At 43.3% G+C, this 20042-nt stretch overlaps 2 protein-coding genes across 6 annotated transcripts in view; both read left to right on the forward strand.

Moving 5' to 3' along the window:
* The window catches only part of LOC121325742 (gamma-enolase), a 30995-nt gene extending 24764 nt beyond the window's left edge, over positions 1-6231 (forward strand). For all 4 annotated transcript variants that reach the window (XM_041268669.1, XM_041268668.1, XM_041268670.1 and 1 more), the window contains 8 exons: positions 287-356; positions 843-976; positions 1530-1752; positions 2047-2244; positions 3726-3927; positions 4370-4478; positions 4913-4971; positions 5602-6231. In XM_041268669.1, coding sequence (XP_041124603.1) covers positions 287-356; positions 843-976; positions 1530-1752; positions 2047-2244; positions 3726-3927; positions 4370-4478; positions 4913-4971; positions 5602-5671 — 1065 coding nt within the window. In that variant the 3' untranslated portion in view covers positions 5672-6231. The remainder of the gene's footprint in view (positions 1-286; positions 357-842; positions 977-1529; positions 1753-2046; positions 2245-3725; positions 3928-4369; positions 4479-4912; positions 4972-5601) is intronic.
* A 2704-nt stretch (positions 6232-8935) lies between these two features.
* Positions 8936-20042, forward strand: part of LOC121325741 (atrophin-1-like) — an 88606-nt gene continuing 77499 nt past the window's right edge. For both annotated transcript variants that reach the window (XM_041268665.1, XM_041268666.1), the window contains exons 1-2: positions 8936-9219; positions 13450-13595. In XM_041268665.1, the coding sequence (XP_041124599.1) occupies positions 13569-13595 (27 nt within the window). In that variant the 5' untranslated portion in view covers positions 8936-9219; positions 13450-13568. The remainder of the gene's footprint in view (positions 9220-13449; positions 13596-20042) is intronic.

A 20042-nucleotide genomic window follows, 5' to 3' on the forward strand; every position in this document is an offset into this window, starting at 1 on the left:
TGCTTATTTTTCTATCATATGAATTCAATGAAATACCATAAAAGTGAATAAATTAATACATTGACATGAACCTCGTAAGTTATCATATATGTTTGCTATATATTTATCTTGATTTCCTCCTGCTATCTTTATAGCATGTGGGAATTTCAAGGGTTGATTGTGTCTCCTGTCATAGACAATAAAGGAAGATAAAATGTTAGTCTTTTTCCTAAATATGTCAAGCTGGGCCCCCTTTCCTTTAATGTGATGCAGTTTCTTTGCTTTATTAACACTCTGCTGTGCTCAGGAGGTGTCTGTGGAGAAGCAGGAGAAGCTGGACACCATGATGCTGGAGATGGACGGCACTGAGAATAAATGTAAGTGCTGTGAATCTGCTGCTCATTGAGAATACACTGATCTGAGAATTCACTGAACCAGCTGTAATTCCCATCATACCTCACTGTTATTGCTTGTGCAGAACCATGCTGAGTGTTGTAGTTTTCATTCTGGTTCTATTTAATGACTGCTCAGATTGCTGCTGGCACAATAAACCTAGTGAGTATTTAGTAATTTAGTATTACTTTGTGCAATGTCTGTATAAAGAACAACAGCTCCCATCATGCCTCACTGTTACTGTTAGTGCAGAGGCATGCTGGGAGTTGTTCAGATTCTACCTGCTCAGCTTGCTGCTGGCACTGTCATTGTCACTTCATCATTAAACCAGGTAATTCATATAATAACCAGGCTGGTACACACTTTGTCTCTTATTTATTATATTTTCTTTCTTTCTTTCTTTCTTTCTTTCTTTCTTTCTTTCTTTCTTTCTTTCTTTCTTTCTTTCTTTTTCTTTCTGTCTCCTGCAGCCCAGTTTGGTGCAAATGCAATCCTGGGGGTGTCTCTGGCAGTGTGCAAAGCTGGTGCAGCAGAGAAAGGGGTCCCCCTGTACCGTCACATTGCAGACCTAGCTGGAAATACAGAACTCGTCCTTCCAGTTCCGGTATTAAAAACAAATAGAATAAAGTGGGATGATACATTTCACCTTTAAATACATTTAATTGTACTTTAAAATATTAATAGCAGCTATACTCCTGGTCTCGCTGAGAGTGTAGATCTTGCACTCAGAATGTCCATGACATAGCATATGAAACGTTCAAACCACAGATTAAGTGTATTAATAGCAGCTTTTCGTCTGTTTTTATTTGGATTTAATGACTTATAATATGTTTCTAAGTGTTCGGTCGCTCCTGTAATCAAGTTAGAGTTTGCTTTCATCTTGACAGACACAGCAAAGAGTGTGCAAGTCGTACACTCTCATCTTGATTAGAGGAGCCACCAAACACATAGAAACATACAGGAAAGGGGGTCAACTGGAGAGATACACTTCTATTAATTTTTATTAGTGAGGAGACAGACAGTCGTCTTGTATAAGAGACAGGGAAAGGGATTCACACAGCAAAGAGTGTGTGAGTGTCACGCTGTCAACTTGAGGGAGCTACCGAACACTTACAAACATACATTTAATTCCTCCCTCCCCACCCCCGCCCCCCCAGGCATTCAACGTGATCAATGGCGGCTCTCATGCGGGGAACAAGCTGGCCATGCAGGAGTTCATGGTGCTGCCAGTGGGGGCGGAGTCTTTCCGTGATGCACTGCGCGTGGGGGCGGAGCTCTACCACACACTGAAGGGCGTCATCAAGGACAAGTACGGCAAAGACGCGACAAACGTGGGGGACGAGGGGGGCTTTGCTCCGAACATCCTGGAGAACAGCGAGGGTGAGGGGTTGGGGGGGGCTGGGCAGGTAGAGAGTGGGCACAGGGGGAGGGTGATAGAGAGGGGGTGGGCCCACCACGCCACAGTCCCAAGTTTCTCATGGGACCCCCCCCTAGAGGGGGTAGGTGAGGGAAAGGGCTCTTCCCCCTATCGCTCCTCCAAGGACTGAAAGACAACTTCTAAAAGGGACAGGAGTTGAAGATTTGACACTGGGGGTGTGAACCTTCTGTTGAAGATTTGACCCTGCCCCCCCCCCCCCCCCCCCTGCCCCCCCCCCCCCCCCCCCCCCCCCAACCCCCTGGAGCTACTGAAGGTTGCAATAGAGAAGGCTGGTTTCACTGATAAGGTCGTAATCGGGATGGATGTGGCGGCATCTGAGTTCTACCGCGATGGGAGCTACGACCTGGACTTCAAATCACCTGACGACCCGAGCCGCTACATCAGCCCCGACGAGCTTGTGGACCTGTACCAGAGCTTCATCAGGGACTACCCAGGTACCAACCAGAACCACAACCCAAATGCACACACACACACACACACACATACACACATTTATATCTTGTGCGCAGGGAACACCTTTCTGAAGCTTAAAAAACTCAACAACACGGGTCCCAGAGTGTTTCCTCTGGTTAAAAGCATGACTACATGGTGTGCAGGGGGAGTCTCACAGTCAGGGGAGCACGGGGTCCCTGAGTGTCTCCTCTGGTTAAAAGCATGACTACGTGGTGTGCAGGGGGAGTCTCACAGTCAGGGGAGCACAGGGGTCCCTGAGTGTCTCCTCTGGTTAAAAGCATGACTATGTGGTGTGCAGGGGGAGTCCCACAGTCAGGGGAGCGCAGGGGTCCCCAAGTGTCTCCTCTGGTTAAAAGTATCACTACATGGTGTGCAGGGGGAGTAGAAGAGGAAGCTGGCTTGGTCGTGGGATCACACGACGCCCACTGAACCTTCACTTCTCCTGAGCAGCAGTGTGGGGAATTGTTGCAGTGAAGGGAAAAAATAATTGGACCTGCTAAATTGAGGAGAAAATCAGGGGTAAAATCATTGGGCACTGTGGTGGAGTGTCCCTTCCCTTTGTGTTTATTAGTGTTTTATGTTGTATGTAGTGTGTTAATGTTGGTGTTTATGTATAAAATACACGGGATAGAAATACGGGTTATGAGCAAGAGTGTTTAAAATTTATATTTGTATTTAGGCACGAGGATTGCACAGCACTACACGTGCAGGTACAATGTAATAATATGTGAGCATGGGAAATTGCACTTCATTAATTCACAAGCAGTTGTACCGAGACTCCAACTGAATGATTGATTGGCAATCGAATCTTGGTACAGCTGCATAAAAGCAGCATGTTTTCACTCACTCGGGGTTGTGTGTTTGGTGAGTGGAGAATGGGTGTGGAGAGGAGAGAATTAAAAACAAAGAGAAGTAAAAGTAAATACTTCATTTCATTCACCGTGTTTGTCTGTTCGTCCACTGTGTTAATGTCTGTTTCATTTAGTGTTAATTTGTTTTGTTTGTCTGTTTATTTTGGCCTCAAGTGCCGTGTCCTGTTTTGGTGTGCTGTTTTTGTTTAAATCTTTTATTTATTTTTATTATTATTTAATAAAACACTGAGGCACAGTGTCCCTGTGCCTCAGTTTCACCCCCTGCTTCCTGAGTCTGTGTTTCTGGTCTGACGTCACGACTGCAAGCCATCCTGGTCACAGGCACACAAAATGATATATATAAAAAAAAAAAAAAACTCAACAACATTCTTTATGTTAAGAAGTGAGTTTCATTCTCCTGCACTCTTTGAATGACAGACCTGACAAAGCAAAGTGTGCGCAAGAATGAAACACACTTTCAACTTGATTAGAGGAAGACACTCGACAATTAGAAACACAGACATTAGAATTTCCATGTTTAAAGTCATCTGTTGCAAAAATTCCCCAAATGGTAAAGTTTAACTGTGTAAACATGTTGACCCCCTCGTCAGTAGTCACTATTGAGGACCCCTTCGACCAGGATGATTGGGAGGCCTGGTCCAAGTTCACTGGGAACGTGGGGATCCAGGTGGTGGGGGACGACCTGACTGTGACCAACCCCAAGCGCATCGAGCGAGCCGTGGAGGAGAAGGCCTGTAACTGCCTGCTGCTGAAAGTCAACCAGATTGGATCAGTGACCGAGGCCATACAGGCGTAAGAGAACCAGAGAGTGTGTGTGTGGGAGTGAGTGTGTGTGTGTCTGTGAGTGTGAGTGGCCAGGTATTACTATCAATCTGGGGACAAAATTTTAGAAAATGTCCCCACAAAGATAGTAACTCCTGAAAAAACGTCATCCCCACTTTGTAAAACACCTTTTTAAGAACTAAATATGCCTTTTAAAAAAAAAAAAAAAAAAAAAAAAAAGAAAAAAAAGCCAAAATATTTAGTTCGTTGTCGACTTTCACCCTGTGTGGAGTTTTGTCTGACTGGAGTTAGAAATAATAAAGAAAAATTTAGTGAGAGTCAATGAGAAGTCCCCACAAGCATAGGAATACAAACATGTGTGTGAGAGGGTGTGCGTCAGGGTGTTGGTCAGTGCGTTGGTCAGCGTGTCAGGATGCTGGTCAGCCTGGTCACTCAGTCTGTTTCTCTGCAGGTGTAAGCTGGCTCAGGAGAACGGCTGGGGGGTGATGGTCAGTCACCGCTCTGGAGAGACGGAGGACACCTTCATTGCTGACCTGGTGGTGGGGCTCTGCACTGGACAGGTGAGTCAGCAAAGAACTACAGCTCCCAGCATGCCCCAAGCACAGGACACAAGGAGCCAGGCCAGCATAGCTAGCACAGAACTGTGGGGGGTAGGGGGGTGGTGGTGGTGGTGTAGTTCTGAAATACCACTGCAAGTGACAATCTGTATTGTATTGTATTATCAAGCACAGCCAGAGATACAAAAACTACATCTCTCAGCATCCGTGCACAGAAATCCGGGCAGGACAGGCTGGCAAGGGGCTGTGAGGAATGCAGTTCTGAAGTACTGGTACTTTTGCAACTCGAATGTGTTTTCAAGCAATGTAAAAATATAAGCTACATCTCCCAGCATCCTCTGAGTGTGGGGACACAGTGAGTCTGTGGGGAATGCAGCTTTGAAGTACCATTAGAACTGAAAAGAACCTCTCCTCTTTCTCTCTTTCTCTTTCCTCAGATAAAGACTGGTGCTCCCTGCAGATCGGAGCGTTTAGCCAAGTACAACCAACTGATGAGGTGAGGAAAGAAACAATGAAAAACACAGATGAAGGCACTAGAGCCCAAATGCCTGTCTGCTTGTCTCAGTCTCTTCTAGTTTCAATAACGCAGATGAAGGCACTAGATGCTTCTCTGCTTGACTCAGTTTCTTCTAGTTTCAATAACACCGATGAAGGCAATAGAGCCGAAATGCCTGTCTGCTTGTCTCAGTCTCTTCAAGTTTCAATAACACTGGTGAAGGCACTAGATGCTTCTTTGCTTGACTCAGTTTCTTCTAGTTTCAATAACACTGGTGAACGCACTAGAGCCCAAACACTTGTCTGCTTTACTCAGTTTCTTGTAGTTTCACTAAGGCTGGTGAAGCCACTCTGTTGTTTGTAGTTTCACTAAGGCTGGTGAAGGTGCTCTGGTGTTTGTAGTTTCATTGAGGCTGGCGAAGCTGCTCTGGTGTTTGTAGTTTCAGTGAGGCTGGTGAAGGCGCTCTGGTGTTTGTAGTTTCAGTGAGGCTGGTGAAGGTGCTGGCTCTGGTTTTTGTAGTTTCAGTGAGGCTGGTGAAGGCGCTGGCTCTGGTGTTTGTAGTTTCAGTGAGGCTGGTGAAGTCGCTCTGGTGTTTGTAGTTTCAGGTTTTTTTTTTGGTTTGTTTTTCAGAATTGAGGAGGAGTTGGGGGATCAGGCTCGCTTTGCCGGGCACAACTTCCGCAACCCCAGCGCCCTGTGAAGAGCGCGGTAACAAGCAGGAGCAGGGGGAACGACAAGAGAGGCGCAGGACGATTAATACTTAGAAAACCATGAGACAAGAATTTACATAAGCTACGACACATGAGTAAAGATGCATGCACTAACACAGTCTTACATTCTTCACCCTGTCTCTGTCCATTGATCAATCTATCTCTCTCCTCTTTACTCCCTCATCTCACTTCCCACTGTCTTTCTCTGTCTCATTTCCCACCTCTCCCTCACTTCTTCCCTCTTCCCCCCCTCTCTCTCTCCTCCCTCCCTCTTTCTTCCCCCTCTCTCTTCCCTTTCTCCCTCACTAGCACAGAACTGCACAGAATGGATTATTTGCACCGCTGAGCTGATCTGTTAAGCTGTTTGTCAGTCGACATTGTGCTTGAAATATTAATATATTGAAATGTGTAAAATGTGCAAACCCTTGACAAGTTGCTGCTCTCGAAATGCTGGCTAGCTTCACCTCACCTGCTCAGTATTATGTGTTTATTAAATTAAACGTAGAAATTATCACTGAACATTAAAAAATATCATGGTTTCTGCAACCAACATCAGTGTGTGTGAGTGAGTTATTTGTTGCTGTCAAAGCAATGCTGGTATAATACAGGAATATAGAGCCCTTCATAGAAGTACTGACCTGCTATTTACAGTAGCCTTGCACCTGAAACCTGATAAAACAGTTGGGGTCTATGGAGGGAAACAGCCTCAAGGGTGTTGTTTAGAGGTGTCTGTTAGAACAGGACAATCTCAAACACAGTTTCACAGGGTTGGCAATCATTCTGAGTGGTTCTGTGTTATGTTGCTCTAAAACTGATAAAATGTAAGTTTTTTCTATCTATTTTTTCTCTAAACAGGGCTCTCAGACATCAGACTGTGACCCTGTCCCTCTGCAGCACTCTTGTGCATGTTAGAACTAGCACACACCACAGGCAATAGTATTTCCAGTGTCACACAGATAGACAGATAGAGAGGCAGGCAGGCAGGTAAGCAAACAGGGAGATAGACAGACAGACAGGGGTGGGTAAGCAGACAGACAGATAGACAGACGGCTCCTCTACAGGGATATGCAGCCCCAGCATGAGGGGGGGTGGGGGGGTAATGTGAGAAAACATTATTTAATTCAGTTGTGCAATGTCTCAATATTACCAGCAGGTGGAGACAGTTGATATTTATCTCTCCCCCTCCCTCTCTTCTCCCTCTCTCTCACCTTGCCTCCCTCTTGCTTCCTCTCTGTCTCAGAATGGATTGGGTTACAGACCTTGAAAAGACCTGGAGTCGTCTTTTGTGCTGTTGCCTTGGAAACGCCACTTGAGAGTGAAGGACGAGAGGGAGAGAGGGGAGGCAGAGGAGAGCAGAGGAGGGAGGCGGAGAGAAGAGGGGAAATGTGCTGTAAACATGACACTTGAAATGCAGAATTCTTTATGAGTTTAAAAATAATCACTGTGTGTGTGTGTGTGTGTGAGTGTGTGTATAATGTGTGTGTGTGTGATACGTTGTCAAAATACTGTGTGATTCTGTGATGTGTTGTCACTCAAACACATTAAGTCAAACAGTGGACACCACACAACACCACAAACACACTACACACTATTTAAGTCAAACACAACCGTGTGTGTGTGTGTGTGTGTGATTCAGTGGTCACTAAGTAAACAGTGTCAGTTACACAACAAGCAACATCACTAAGTCACACCACACACAACTCTAAAGTCAAAGTCATGGTTACAGGAAAAAGAAAGATCAAACCCATAAGTTAGAGATTTACTCTAATTCAGTTTCAGTTTCTACCATGGCAGACCAGACAGACAGACAGACAACAGGTCTACAGTGTCTATGCAATAATGGTTGTGTATGATGCTGTGGAGCAACAGTAGCATAGGTACAGGGCAGCTACAATGGGAGCTCTGAATGTCACTTTCCACTGCGTGCTGATGAAGGGGGGCGGTGGTGGATTGAACATTTTAAGGGCTGCCACTTTAAGAAAGAGCAAACGAAGCGGGAGGGACACAGAGATGCCAGCATCCATTTTCCCGTCCAGAAAACAGTGTGCAAATATATGAGAACACTTCAAGATTTGCCATGTGCCAAATATATATAGTATATCTATATATATATATTACACCTATAATTATTATCTATAAATATTATACAGCTACACACACATAGATATTATGGTTATATAACCACACACACACACACAGTTCTAGATAATACCGTATCTGCGGTATGTGTGTATATAGTATGTTCAATAGATAATTATAGATAACGGTCCGACCATAATTTGGGTTTTACAACACAGCCACACCACACACGTTGTCTCTGGGACTGGCCATTATGTCCTTTAAATAATTCGGGTTGTCATAAAGTATTGTATTTCCCTATTTCGGAACGCCACAGATAACTTGTTTGCCGAATAGAATTAAATTCTCCTCCCATGCCTCCATCTCTTGGGGTAACGGGCGTATTTACTAAACGCAGGTCTTTTTGTCACAAGTACTATTATAAATAAGGGAAGTGTAAAGCAAGGACTGTAGAACGGAGTATTAAAGATATTATTTCGTGAGGTGTCACTTTTTTCTCGATGTAGATAATGATATCAAGAGGAGTGGGGGCGGAAAGGATCTGGAGAAATTAGGAGAGATGGCACAAAAAAAGTGTCAAAGAGATATTAGTGCTTATTTTGCGTCACGGAGGACCTTCCTCTAGAAGGACCCACCCCCCATCTTCTCTATGACTTGGGAGACTAAATGCCAGGCCTCTTGAGAGTGAAAAGTCGGGTATTTTCGATAGGAGCTATGCTGAGAGAGAGAGAGAGAGAGAGAGAGAGGAGAGAGAGGAGAGAAGAGCAGGAGAGAGAGAGAGGAGAGAGACAGAGGAGAGAGGGAGAGAGGGAGAGAGGAGAGAGAGAGAGAGAGAGAGGAGAGAGAGAGAGGGAGAGAGGAGAGAGAGAGAGAGGAGACAGAGAGAGAGAGACTGCTTGAGGAGAGGGATGAGGGAGAGAGAGCGATGAGGGGGGGAGAGTGAGGAGATTAGACGTCCGAGAGAGGGATGGTTCATCCGATAGAGGTGGATTGAAAGAGAGAGATAGGGAGAGGAGATAGAGAGAGGGAGAGAGAGAAAAGAGAGAGGGAGAGAGAGAGAGAGAGAGAGAGAGAGAGAGAGAGAGAGAGAGAGAGAGAGAGAGAGAGAGAGAGAGGAGAGAGAGAGAGAGAGAGATGAGAGGAGAGAGAGAGAGATGAGAGAGAGAGAGAGAGAGAGAGATCCTACCAACCATAACAGAACGGGGAAAAATACAACCCCTTGTAAGATAACTTGCCTTTTCTGCTGCTCCGCTCTATGCGTGATAGTGCAACAGTAGGCTATTATATGCACGTCGATTAGCAATAAGGGACAATGCGTTTTTAGTAACGCTTTGTGCAATTAAACCATACAGAACGTTTTGGATATATGTGTGTGTGTGTTTTTAAATGCAAAATCGTGTGTGGCGAGAGGCAGAGACAGAGAAAGGCAGCGACCCTGTGTTGCGTTGGACAAATATAGGTAGGTAGAGATACTGTAACGCGTTTTTCTTCCTTCGTTCTTTCTTTGCATTTTGAAATGTCTGCTTATCTGCCCGTCTGTCTGTCTGAATCACATTCTCTCTAGAAATATATGAAATTCATACTGAACCGCCGTGCTTATAAAATATAGTAGACATGTTGGTGTTGTATTGTATTTCAAGGGTTAGCCTATTAACATCGGACATGTATGTTTAGTAGACATGTAACATTGTTTTGTATTGTATGTATAATCGTAGCCTATTAGCATATAGACATGTATGTTGCGATATTTGTTTACGTATATATATATATAATTGCTATATATATTATATTAATATGATATATTATATATAAATCTATATGCATACGTGGTGCAAGGGTGTAATAATGTCATGTACACATATGGTTATGTACGTTCTATAAGGCGATCTTTTGTCACGCAAAATGTGGAATGTCTATGCATTGCACATGTATACAGTAGAGTGTACAGTTTATCGCGATTGTATACAGTACTGGTAAGCCTGTATGCTCATCGTCTGGAAATAGAGCTACGTTGTACACTGTTCATGTGGCAGAGAGGTTTCCTGACATTTCTTGGTTAATAATATGATAATAAAAGTAAAATATTTATAAAAACTGAAAACAAAAAAAAAAAAGAAATGGACAGGTTCTTTGCATGTTTTCTAAATCTGTCCTGGTAGAGTAGTTTGTGTGCAATTAACACTAATGAGCTGTTGAAGGAGCGCCAGCCGAAGCTTCATTGGATTCCATTCTTTTACCTCACCTTATTGGCACTGACAGTATCAGCACTGCACCCCTTCTCTTCCGCTGAAGAGCTTGTTTCTTTGTTTGCATTTTGCACTTCAGTGTGGAATATGCAGATATCTCATAGTCTGTAGAAGGAACGTTTCTGTGGCTACCTGGTATGAAATCACTGGCTATGCTGCAGCCCAGTTTCACTAAACTGGTGAGGCCACGCGACCTTCGGCACAGGAAGTGATAGTGTACCAGGAGGAAATCATTTCATTCACTAACAGTGTCAGTGATGAGCTAGTTACCATTGACAGCGTATATAGTGTGTATAAAGTGTATACTGTGTCGTGTAAAGTTTATAGTGTATAGAGTGTGTCGTGTATACTGTGTAGAGTGTCTAGAGTGCATACAGTGTATAGTGCATAGAATGTATAGTATACAGTGCATAGAGTGTATAGTTTATATCAATCAATCTATCTTTGTTTTATATAGCGCCTTTCGTAGTGGAACACCATCACAAATTATACAATAAATACAGTGGAAAGTGCATAACGCATTAAATAGTACAACGCAGTGGAAGTGCATAATACATGAAATAGTACAATAAATACAGTGGAAAGTGCAGAATGCATGATAGGGCATTGTAGGTGAGCAGGAGAGTTTTGAACATAATCCTGAACTTAACAGGTAGCCAGTGCAGCTGAGCAAGACGGGGCATTCTGAACTAGCTGCAGTCGGTTTATGGTGCGTGCCAGGAGAGCACCATATAGAGAGTTGCAGTAGATGTTTCGAAGATGGTAGAAGGAAGATTTGACCACGGAGGAGATCAAAGGAGGGCATCAAAGGAGAAGTTGCTGTCCGAAATACACCAAGGCTTCGTACTGTGGGGGAAGGCAGCAGCAAACTGTTTCTGAGGTTCAGGGCAGCTATGTTGAGATTCTTAAGTTGAGTTTTAGATCCTACTAGAAGGAGTGCAAGCCGAGAGCTGGACCATGGCAGAGGGGCTACCAGTGTTGAGTTTTAAGTAGAGCTGGGTGTCATCAGCATAAGAGTGAAACATGAGGCTGTGCTGGTGGATGAGGTGAACCAAGGGAAGCATGTAGATATTGAAGAGATCTACAGATCCTTGGGGGACACCACAAGTGACTGGGTTTGCAACACCACTGCGTAGAGCTTAAAAAACAGACTGCATGCGTCCATATAGGTAAGAGGACGGGTTCCAGAGATTCCAGGATACTTCTGAAGGCAGTCAAGAAGAATGCCAGGATCTATGATGTCAAAAGCGGCTAATTGTCACTGAGAAGCAGAGATTTGTTAGTTAGAGAACGACAGCTGAAAAAGAAGATTTTCAAGTTTGTAGCAGGCAGCATAGGGGGAGAAGCAGTTAGTACAGGTATGTGGATGTTCATTCTGGGAGTGGAGAACGAATGAGCCCGCTTTGTCCAGGGGATCCAGTCGTTAGGTGTCAAGGAAAGAATGAGGCCGCTAGTAACCATCTGGAGGGATTGGGAAAAGTTCCTCGCTCCGCCTTTCCTCGCTCGGACTGCCACAGCTTAGAATGCCCTTGGATGTGTGGCCCTTAGACGGCTGGTGCTTAGAACGGCTGACATTCTAAGACACAGATTGCCAATTTATACTATCCTGTTGGCCTGGAACCTTATACTTAACACACCTTTCTAATCAGCCTCCCAATTCAACACAGCCCAGCACACTAAGGGAAATCTAAATTACTCTTTTTAAGTGCAGCCTGATTTGCCTTAACAAATCAACAATTGAACTATTTAATGCACTGGAATTCACTTACCTGTTTCAATGTTGTATTTCACCAGCACCTGGAAGCACACATGGCTCTGTGGTTTAATCACAAACTGAATACATGCAGTTAGGTACCAAATTTCTGCGAAGCCAAAACAAAAACAAACACGCCCATGCATTAACACAACAAAACCACGCTAGGTCGCCCTATACTTTACACACCTTTCTAATCAGCCTTCCAATTCAACACAGCCCAGCACACTAAGGAAATCTAAATTACTCTTACTGAGTGTTGAGTGTATAGAGTATAGAGTATAGCGTGTATAGGATAGAGTGTATAGTGTATAATATAGAGTGAATAGTGTATACAGAGTTTAGTGTGTATAGCGCATAGAGTGTATAGTATAGAGTGTTTAGTTTATAGTGTATAGTATTTAGAGTGTATTGTGTGTATAGTGTGTTGCTAATCAAGTGATTTGGCTTCTTTATTTGTTTATTCAAACTGCAGCTGGGTTCTTTGGCAGTTTGACAGATAAGCTTTTCATTTAATATTTTGCAGATAAAAATCTCATTCGCCCAAAAATAAACACTGAATACGAACTGCGTGTAAATAGGCTTGTTTGAAATACATGACATCATTCCGAAATGCCTGTTTGCTTGACTCGGTTTCTTCTAGTTTCAATAACACCGATGAAGGCACTACAGCCCAAACGCTTGACTGCTTGACTGACAGGGGGTGCATGTGCCAGCTGATGGGGATATAGTGTAGGCTGGTATACTTTAGTATGTCTCACTTCAAAGTTTTACATTTATCTAGAGAACCGCTCGTCCAACTGTGATGGAACTTGGTTAGAACATTCTTTAGTACAAGTTATTGGGAGTATCAGAGTATCTTGCCTTCCTGGGAGTGAAGACAAACAAAACACAGGAGAAGTGAACATCTGATCTGACCATTTTACTAGCAGAGCATTAGTTACTAGCTTATTACTAGCTTACTAACCCCTGTAACCTTTATAGTTTAAGAGTTATAGGCACACATCTAACAACACTAAAAACAAGCAAAAATAACTCAGACCCTAAAAGGTTAAAATCAGGTTCAACTTAAAGCAGTGCTAAACAATGCTTTATCATATCCATTCTCTTACCTCTTACTGGCTTTGAATGATTACTGACCAGCCTTTAAGAATTGCTAAACAGGACATTAATGCAGTATATACTAGAATTGCAAATTCAAATGCAACAGCTGTATCCTGGTTCCTGTGCTGTAGGTCACATGGTCTGCAGCTTGACCTGTAGAGTGAAATACAGAGGACGTGATGAGGAACCAGAAAACAGCAGCGACTTTTCATCTATAGTGCTGTCCTTGACATACCTGCCTGTTCCATATAGAAGCATGCAGTGCAAAAATGGCCTACACATCAGAGTGAAAGGAGAGGCTGTTATAATGTTGAGCTTAAAAGAGGTAGAGAATAGATTGTACACCTTGGTTAGTAATGCTTTAAACTAATTTGCAATACTGTGAGGACAGCCAGGCTTGCTTGTCTTTGTTTGTCATCTTGTAAATAAGTTAAGATCAATTCTTTAAAAAAAAAAAAAAAAATCTCACAGTGCTGTTTGCCAGCTCAATCGATGAGTGCATCCCTGAAGCAGAGGCTCATGGGAGATGCAGTTGCTCGATAGTTTGTTTCTGATAGTTTATTGTTATGTGCTTTCCTCCCCTCAGATTGTGGATTCTGGCGGCTTGGACCAGTTTGACTAGATGCTGTGATAATTCAATTGCATTGAATTTCTGAAGATTATCTCCCGAAGTTGGGCGAAAATGGACTACAAGTTTTGTGGATCATGAAAACTCGCAATAACAAAAATTCGGTATGTGAGGCATTTATTTACTTATAAGAATGTACAGTATTTACTAAGTGTGGATAGTGTATTGTTCAAACTGTGATGAGAAGTGTGATCCATTCATTCAGAGCAGGTTTAGTAGGGAGGCTGACAATGTGAGTAACCTGCATAGACTTACCATGCTTACCTGCACTTCCTCTCACTCACTGTATTCCCGATGTCTGTGCAGTGGTCTCTCTCAGACGTCTGTGCAGTGGTCTCTCTCAGACATCTGTGCAGTGGTCTCTCTCAGACGTCTGTGTGCAGTGGTCTCTCTCTCTCTCTCTCTCTCTCACTCACTCACTCACTCACTCAGATGTCTGTACCGTAGTCTCTCTGACACACTCTCACACTCTCAGAGGTCTGCAGACGCTCTCAGATCTGTCTCTCTCTCTCATGTCTGCATGCAGTGATCTCTGTCATTCGCTATCACTCTCTGTCAGATGTCTGTGCCGTGGTCTCTCACTCACTCACATTCTCAGATGTCTGCGTGCAGTGATCTGTCTCTCTCAGATGTCTGCATGCAGTGATCTCTCTCAGATGTCTGTGTGCAGTGATCTCTCTCACTCGCTCTCACTCAGATGTTTTAGCGCAGTGATCTCTTTCTCTCAGATGTCTGTGTGCAGTGATCTCTCTCTGTCAGATGTCTGTGTGCAGTGATCTCTCTCACTCGCTCTCACTCTGATGTTTGTGCGCAGTGATCTCTCTCTTTCTCTCAGATGTCTGTGTGCAGTGATCTTTCTCTCTCTCTCTCTCTCTCTGAGGATTGTGGGAGGGGTCTGCTTCAAGAAGGGTTTGTGAGAGTGATGGCGAGCTGTATCGCCATTTATTATAATTTATTTATTATCTATTTATTAAAAGTATTCTTATGTTAGTACTTTTTAAACATGTTAGCTAGTGTGTGCCCAAGGATAGGCTCCCACTCCGGTGAGTTGGGGGGTCTTACTAGCTTACTATTCTGTTGAAGATGTGCTGCTTGCCATGGGGCAGGTTGTTGGGTTTGATAAAAATCAAATCCTCCTCACGGATGAACAAAGCCATAGTGTTCCTCAACAGTGAAAATCTGGTAAACAAGGTAGTGGAAAAGGGGTTTGTGCTGAAAGATCCTTTAATCACTGTCACACCTTTGTCAACGCCTCTAACAAAGGTGATATCTAACATTCCACCTTTTATTAGTAATACGCTAACTGAAAGATAACTTTCCCGATATTGGAAAATAATGTCCCCAATGAAGATGATTCTGCTTGGATATAAAAATTCAAAAATTTAACATGTGCTACTTGATAACACAGACAAAAGCTTAAATGTAACATGGCGTTTAAATATAGAGGGCATGGACTACATTGTTTTTGCCAGCACGGATGTTTTTAAATATTTTTCATGCGGGGAACAAGGGCACCTTAAACATGCTTGCCCCAAGCTACAGGCTGGGACATGTAGTAGTAGCAGTAATGGGAGGTGGCCGAGGTTGCTGAGAGAACGGAGGTAGGGGAGCCGACGAGACCTGAGCCGCTGCCCCAGAGAAAGATAGCGGAGGTGCCTGGAATCAGCGAGGCTGCAGCTGAACAGGGAGCTGCAGCTCCGGCCGACACAGACAAAGATGGGATGTACACTGAAGTCGTTAGAAAAAAATAGCTTAAGAAAACTCCTGCTGCTGCCGACCTGGCAGCAGGTGAGGAGGAGTCTGTGTGGGGGACCCCTTACAGTCTCTCACGACAGCAGCGGAGGGACTCAAGCGCAGGGGCCGATGGACAGGAGAAGGGCAGGTCTCAACCTGCAGTTCCCGTGTCTGAGGATCCGGTGCCAGAACAGAGCGGTGTTGGGGGGATACCCTTGTGTCTCTTGTCAAGTTCTACTGCATATGGAGACAGCCTGCCTTGCTGGGTGAAGAATACCCCATGGACAGTGTGCAAATTGAAAAGAGTAGTTTCACCAGACATGTGAAAGCATTGGGGAAGACGTTTTCATTAATAAATCTTTGTCTGCAGCAAGTGTAAACAGGCTTAAAAGAAAATAATAAATACAATTTGAAAATGTAACGTTTAAATGATGAACACACAAACATAATAGATTTTTGATTAAAGTTGTGCCTTTAAATGAAAATGGCTTTTTTGGTTTTATTATTATTATTATTATTATTATTATTATTATTATTATTATTATCAAATCTAGTTAAAAGATGATAAATGAATGATAAAACTGAAAATGATAAAAGTTACTATTTTTGTTTATTAATTAATTGTAGTTAATAGTAATGACTCAGTTATTTGGTCACTGTCTGGTCTACTGAACAAGTCAACTACAAAAATGATCCTCTGGAATATATTGCCGTATTCTTTTTTCTATCAAATAGATTCAAAGGCTCCCCCGTTTTTATGTATACTCCTCACTCCCTATTCTTACACAACATGAGCTGTTACTGCAGATTTAAATAACGATGTGACACTATTTGGCAAAGTGATGCTATTTGGTATCTCTAGGTGCCTAATAGTGTCACTGCCAAATTTATTTATTCAGGAAAGCCATATGAGCTAATTTAGCTCTTTTTCATAGATGTCCTGGTAAGAGCTATTCATTTACGGTGTTCCACAAACAAAAACAGAAAACACCATAAATACAATCGATCAGTAATAAATAAATAAACGAATATAAAACACAGAGCAGCTCAACGAGCAGTTCAGTAAAATCATACAATACACATACAGGGCTTGGATAAATACTGGTACAACAGTTTTTTTAAATTACTATGTGATGTATAAATAACGATGTGACACTATTTGGCATCTGTAGGTTTCCAATAGTGTCACTGCCAAATAGTTTCTCCAGTCTGATAACACTATTTGGCACCTATAGATGCCATATTCTGCCAGGTGACACTATTTGGCAGTGACACTTTTAGGCATAACACTGGTGGATATGGCGGGCAATGCGGAGGATGGATCGAGAGAGGAGGGATGGCTCTCCGATGCCTCGCAGTTCTCTGACATCTCAGCCAGCCAAAAACTGTACATATTAAAAGAGCTTAGAGACTTTCTTTGGAATACAAAAAACAAGATGCGAGTAAACATACATTACTACTTCCAGAAACTATTTTTATGTTCTTCACATATGGTGTTGAGGAAGTCGACTTTAGCTGAGTTTGAAATGAAAATAAGATACAGAATTAGAAAATATATCAGTTCAATGAGAAAAATGTTAGCCGCGCCTAAACCTTTTTAATGGCTAATTTAAAAATTTTAAAACATTTTTTGTTTTAACTTTTTTTTTTTTAAACAGTCTTTTTAATGCTGGAGATAATTCATTTATACTCTTTTAATTAGAATGGGTGCAGAGATTTTAATAAAAGAGCACAGTTATTTAAATTTTTTAATAGCAAACATTCAAATGTGATTTTATTGCAGGAGACGCACTCAGACAGTGCTAACCAGTCTCACTGGCAGTCTGAGTGGAGGGGCGACTGTATTTTAAGTCACGGTTCTAATTTTAGTGCTGGGATTGCTGTTTTATTTTCTCCAGTATTTGGGGGAGAGATTTTAAATATAGAAGAGATTGTTCAGGGTAGACTTTTAAAAGTCCAGGTAAAACACCCTGGTATTTTTATTGATTTTTAAAAATATTTATGCACCTAATGAGAAGAGAAGAGAAGAGAAGATTTAATTCTTTAAAAAGCTCAGGTACTGGGGGGGGGGGGGGGGGGGGGGGGGGGGGGGTAATAAAAAATTCCTTGTGGGGGGGGAGATTAATGCACTATTGATCAAGTTATCGGGTAGACAGACTGGGGTGGGTCTGACAAAACAGGATGGCCCATGTGGTCCCCCTTATACACGGACCTGCACTATTGACTCAAGTTAACATAGAAACCACAGGGAACCCCATCCCCAATCTGCCAGGGAGCTGGCCACTGCTTTAAACACTTTTGACCTGGTACACATTTGGAGGAATTCTAATTCTAATTGGATTAAGCTTAACCAAAATCATCTGTCTGACGCACACCTAGACTGTTTTTATACTACACGGAGCACATTAATAAAGGTATTAAAAGCAGTGTAGTGCCCAGCAGGATCTCAGATCATCATTTTATTTCTGTTACTGTTTTATTACCAATTAATTCACATTCAAAATCTTATTGGCATTTTAATACCAATTTACTTCAAGACAAAAACTTTATTGATTATTTTGAATTATTTTGGAAGCAATGGCAAAATTGAAAAAAATTGAAATTACAGTACCTTAAAACAGTGGTGGGGATATAGGAACATTTTAAATGAAGCTCTTCTGTCAACAATACACACAAAGTGTCACCAGGTCAGTGGACGCAGTGGTCAGTGAGCTGGAGAGAGAGATTGTTGAGTTTGAGAGCCAGTTGGTCAGCTTGAGCGATGAGGGGGTGTATCGGGGTCTGCAGGAGAGGAGGCAGCTCCTGGGCAGCTTACTGGAGTGGAAGGTGGAGGGCTGTCTGCTCAGAGCTCACTTCACTGAACTTAAAGAAACAGCCGCTTTCTTTGGCCTGGAGAGGAAGACAGCGGAGCTCCAGGCAATGTTTTGCCTGAGGCTGCCTGGGGGGAGAGAGGTCTCCCGGCCTGCGGAGCTCAGGCGTGGTGCAGTGAGCTTTTATACTGATCTCTACAAGGCAGAGGCTGCGACCCAGGAGAGACAGAGCGGCTTCTCCAGGGTCTGCCGAGTCTGGACAAGGAGGAGAGCAGCAGACTGGACACTCCCCTGCTCACTGCAGCCGTGGTGCAGCTCTCCAAAGGGAAGGCTCCTGGACTGGATGGACTGCCTGCAGAATTTTATAAAGGACTCTGGAGCTGTGTTGGTGAGGACTTGTACCAGGTCCTGCAGGAATGTGTCCAGGATGGAGAGCTGTTGCTGAGCTGCTGCAGGGCAGTGATAACGCTACTACCTAAGAAAGGAGACCTCTGTAACATCGAGATCTGGCGCCCTGTCTCCTTGTTCTACTCCAATTACAAATTGCTTTCCAAGACTCTTGCTAATCATTTAAAGACCAGCATTGTATCAATGGTGCACACGGACCAGTCGTAGTGTGTGCCCGAGAGATCCATTATTAATAATTAGTATTAAAGCTTTTGATAGAGTTGATTATGAGTATCTGTTTCATGTTTTAAAAGCTTTTGGTTTTGGCTCTGTTTTATAAAACTGCTTTATAGCAATGGTTTTAGTGTTGTCAAAACCAATAACAGCTTGACTGTCCCCTGTGCAAAGGGGGATACAGCAGGGTTGTGCTCTGTTAGGGATGCTCTATGCTGTCTCCATAGAACCCGTGTTGCACCAGCTAAGGGAGAATCTTCTTGGATTGGCAGTGCCAGCTGTGCCCAATGCAGTCCCCATCAAGCTCTCTGCATATGCAGACGATCTCAGTGTATTTGTCACTACTGACCGAGACATCGCAGTGCTAGAGTCCTGCATTACAATGTATGAGAAGGTTACTTCCACATTAGTAAACGGGGCAAAAAGTGAAGCTTTTCTTGTTGGCGGTTGGGAAAATATCCCTCCTCCATTACTGCCTTCAGCTTTGAGCTGCATTAGAACTGGGCTCAATTAACAATTTAGTCGCCTCCATGCTCTGGCATAAATTGGTGTGCTTGGGCCCCTGGGTTTGTTAAATGAGATACAGAAGTGTTTGGTACAGTGTTTCTGGAGCAGGCTTCACTGACTGTGCCTGGGTGTCCTATATCTCCCCCATGTGGAGGGAGGGCAGGGGCTTATTGATATCACCAGCAGGGTGGCAGCATTTAGACTGCAGGCTGCACAGAGGCTGCTGTACGCCCCACAACTGAGCTGGAGAGACCTGGCCTTCTGTTTATTGCAGAGGGCAGGCGGGCTGGGTTTTGATAGGCAGTTATTTTTAATATCTCCTGATCGTTTTAATGATGCAGGGTAGGAAGGTTTTTATAAGAATATGATGAACGCATGGAGACTTTTAAAAATCATGAGATTGGAAGAATCACGGAGCACACAGTAGGTTTTTGAAGAGCCCCTGTTTTTTAACCCCTTTTTTAATTGTGAGATTTTTACCTCTCTTTTCTTATCTGCTGTGTTTTATAAAGCAGGTTTTACTTAATTGGGGCATTTAATTGATTTTATTATTTTTCATTGGAAAGCCAGCAGGGTTTTATATTAGATCACTGCCTTTCCTGGAGAAGGTGCTGAGCGATCTTCAGGCCTCTCTGCCTGGCACTCTCCTTCCTCAGCAGATTTCTGGAGGGGCGTGTGGCCCCAGAGCAGGAGCCCCTGTTCCCCGCAGTGCTGATCTCCCCTTCAGTGACAGTGGAGTTGGAGGAGGAGCAGGATGGCAAGCTGCTCTCGCTGAGGAAGGTCACTTCAGTGGCTTTCCACACAATCGAGAAGAAGCCACTATGAAATCTGTGAAAACCATACATTTCAATAAATTTATAGCTCTGATGGACATAAAGT

Source organism: Polyodon spathula, chromosome 13 (genome assembly GCF_017654505.1).
Source record: "Polyodon spathula isolate WHYD16114869_AA chromosome 13, ASM1765450v1, whole genome shotgun sequence".
NCBI lineage: Eukaryota > Metazoa > Chordata > Actinopteri > Acipenseriformes > Polyodontidae > Polyodon > Polyodon spathula.